General features: G+C 39.7%; 1 protein-coding gene across 14 annotated transcripts in view; it reads left to right on the top strand.

Annotated features, from left to right (window-relative positions):
- The first annotated feature begins 6 nt into the window (after positions 1-6).
- Positions 7-2,622, top strand: part of KATNAL2 (katanin catalytic subunit A1 like 2) — a 23,199-nt gene continuing 20,583 nt past the window's right edge. For 12 of the 14 annotated variants that reach the window (XM_017743711.1, XM_017743708.1, XM_008640927.2 and 9 more), the window contains exons 1-3: positions 7-450; positions 630-775; positions 1,162-1,328. In XM_017743711.1, coding sequence (XP_017599200.1) covers positions 421-450; positions 630-775; positions 1,162-1,328 — 343 coding nt within the window. In that variant the 5' untranslated portion in view covers positions 7-420. The remainder of the gene's footprint in view (positions 451-629; positions 776-1,161; positions 1,329-2,622) is intronic. The other 2 variants (XM_017743703.1, XM_017743712.1) reach the window with 2 other exon arrangements.

Genomic DNA, 2,622 nt, shown 5'->3' with positions numbered 1-2,622 from the left:
CTGAACCGTTTGTGAATGAATTTGGCTTCTCCAGTCTGTGCCAAGAAGTCCATGGGACTGACTCCATATTGAAATTTCTATGTGTTGAGACCTGATTTTGGTCACTCCTGTGTTAAAATTTTGCAAGTTTCGTGTTATCCCAATCCACTAATACTTCCAGTGTCTGCGTTTTATTTGTCGTGTTTATATATCAAGGCCTATGAAATGGGAGGTGTCCGCAAGTGTTACAGCTGGTCTTTGTAGTAGAGTCATGCAGATCCCAGACCTGTTCTCCAGCCCTCCTTCTCCAGGCACTCAGAGAACAGGTTTCTGGTTGCAAGGGAAGGACACAGCCAGGATGGAGCACGAGATTTCCTTGTACAGCCCATGAAGCATTGAGGTCTGCAAGAGTCCCACCCTGAAATTCACAGCAGCCTGAACATGTTGGGAGCCATAACCATAGCAAGGGAAGTAAGTTATTTGTTCAGCCTTAAAGTAATTTTCTCTTCTCTAGCAAAAGGTTTCTACCCATCCAGTAGCCCTGATAATGTGTAAGAAAAATTAGATTGAAAACCACTTTCCTTGTGTTTATTAACAGTGAGTTGTTTTACAGTTCTTACATGCTGTTGTCTTAATTTGTTTGTTTCCAGAGGCTACATTTAGATGCTGTTTACAGCAATGAAGAGAATATTACATTTGATCTAGAGTTCTGTCTTAATTCACAGGAGGAGATGCGAACAGAAGCTCGTCGGAAAAATCTCCTCATTCTAATTTTGCATTATTTAATTGAGGAAGGGTATGTTTTTTAAATAATAGTGCTTCACCCTTGTGGGATTGTGTGTATCTGACCTGCTGTACTGCATCTTTCTGTCCTCTGTTGGCTGAAAGGGACAGTGTGGGTCTTTGGGTTGATGTGAGAAAGTGGTAAACGACTATTACATATCCTCACAGTTTGCTTTGCTAAATTGTTTCAGTTTCTGGAACAAAAATGCCCTGTATAGTTTAAAAATACCTTAGATCAACCAGCAAAGTTTTTTTTTTAAAATAGAGTTTATACTTTTATAAAAATAGGATTGTGGACAGGTTAAAGATACCATAAACTTACTAGTGCCATTGTTTGCTTCTTCGCTCCAAAATCAGAGTTTTTTATCTTTGTTTGTTTTGGGTTTTTTTAATTACCAGATATGTTGATGCTGCAAATGCCCTGGAGCAAGAGACAAAATTGGGTTTACGTGGCTTTGAAGTTTGTGACAACATTGATCTTGAGACAATTTTGATGGAATATGAAAGCTACTATTTTGTAAAATTTCAAAAGTATCCTAAAATTACCAAAAAGGTCCTGAACACCGGTATGTGGCTCTGTTCCAAAAAGAAAGCTTTGGTTTCCAAAGTCTAAAGCATGTATTTCCCTGCTGTGCTTACAGCCCTTGTCATGTATATCAGCATTTAATGTTCCAGCTCTTATAATTACAGATCTGTAGTTCTAGCACATAAGGCACCAGAATTGAGAGATGTGGCCTTGAGACCTTCTGCTTTTCCTTCTTTCTTTATATAAAGGAAACTAGAAGGTGGCATTTTTCTGTCTTTTAAAAGCTACACTGGTATTGGAAAATGTCAGCTAAGCACAAAGCATTATGGCAAAGATATATTTATCCACTTTCCTCTCATGGGGAGAGAATAGTAAGTGAATGATACAGAATAAGGCAAATCAGAATATGAGCATACTGTTATGACCCTGAGAGCCTGAAGGGGTTTGCACTTGAGCACAAAATGTAACTTGGAGAAGCCATAAGAACAACTATGTGAGAATAACTGATTAAGAGCTTGAAGGATATAGGTTTGGATTAGACATTAGGAAAAATTTCTTCATGGAAAGGGTTGTCAAACCCTGGCACAGGCTGCCCAAGGAAGTGGTGGAGGAACATCCCTGAAAGTGTTCAAAAAATGTTTGGATGTGGCACTCAGAGATGTGGGTCAGTGGTGGCCATTTCAGGTCTAGGGGAGTGATCGGACTCGATGGTCTTAGAGGTGTCTTCCAACTTACAGGGTTTAGTGATTATTTGCATGAAAAAGGGCATGTACATCTACAACATATGGATTGGTGTTAACACAAAGAGGAAGAACAGCCCTGCAGGACAAAACAAAAAGGACTTGTTATGAATCAAGAATGAAAATGTATTACAAAGAATTTTTTCACATCATAGTCAAACTGAGCAGTAGTCAAGACTGAATCCATGACCTGAGTGAAAAAAAAACCCAAAAAGTCACTCTTGGACACTTGAAAGCTCTCATTATTCTTTTTTTTGGCAGTAAAGCTTCTCAGGCATGGAGTACTCTGCTATTACCTAAGCTCAGATTTGTGACCATGCTGGCAGGGAGGCATCATCCTTTTTCCCTGAAGCATAAGCCTCTTCTTCTCCTGCGTGAAGTTTGCCCTAAATTGTGTGCATGGCCAGACTCATATATCTAAACAAAATCCTTGGTGTGGTGCTCCTTCCTACTGAATTCTTTGCAACACTCTTGGCAAGTCCTACAGAAACAAGCTGGTCATTTCCATGCTGAATTCCAGTTGGAAGCATTGTAGATACACCCACAATATTACAGGCTTCTCCATGAGCTCTGCTGCCCCTAAAGACAGCATGC

This window comes from Corvus brachyrhynchos, unplaced genomic scaffold (genome assembly GCF_000691975.1).
Source record: "Corvus brachyrhynchos isolate BGI_N302 unplaced genomic scaffold, ASM69197v1 scaffold8, whole genome shotgun sequence".
Classification (NCBI taxonomy): Eukaryota; Metazoa; Chordata; class Aves; order Passeriformes; family Corvidae; genus Corvus; species Corvus brachyrhynchos.
Note: the sequence above shows the minus strand (reverse complement) of the source record. Positions and strands in the feature narration are given on the sequence as shown.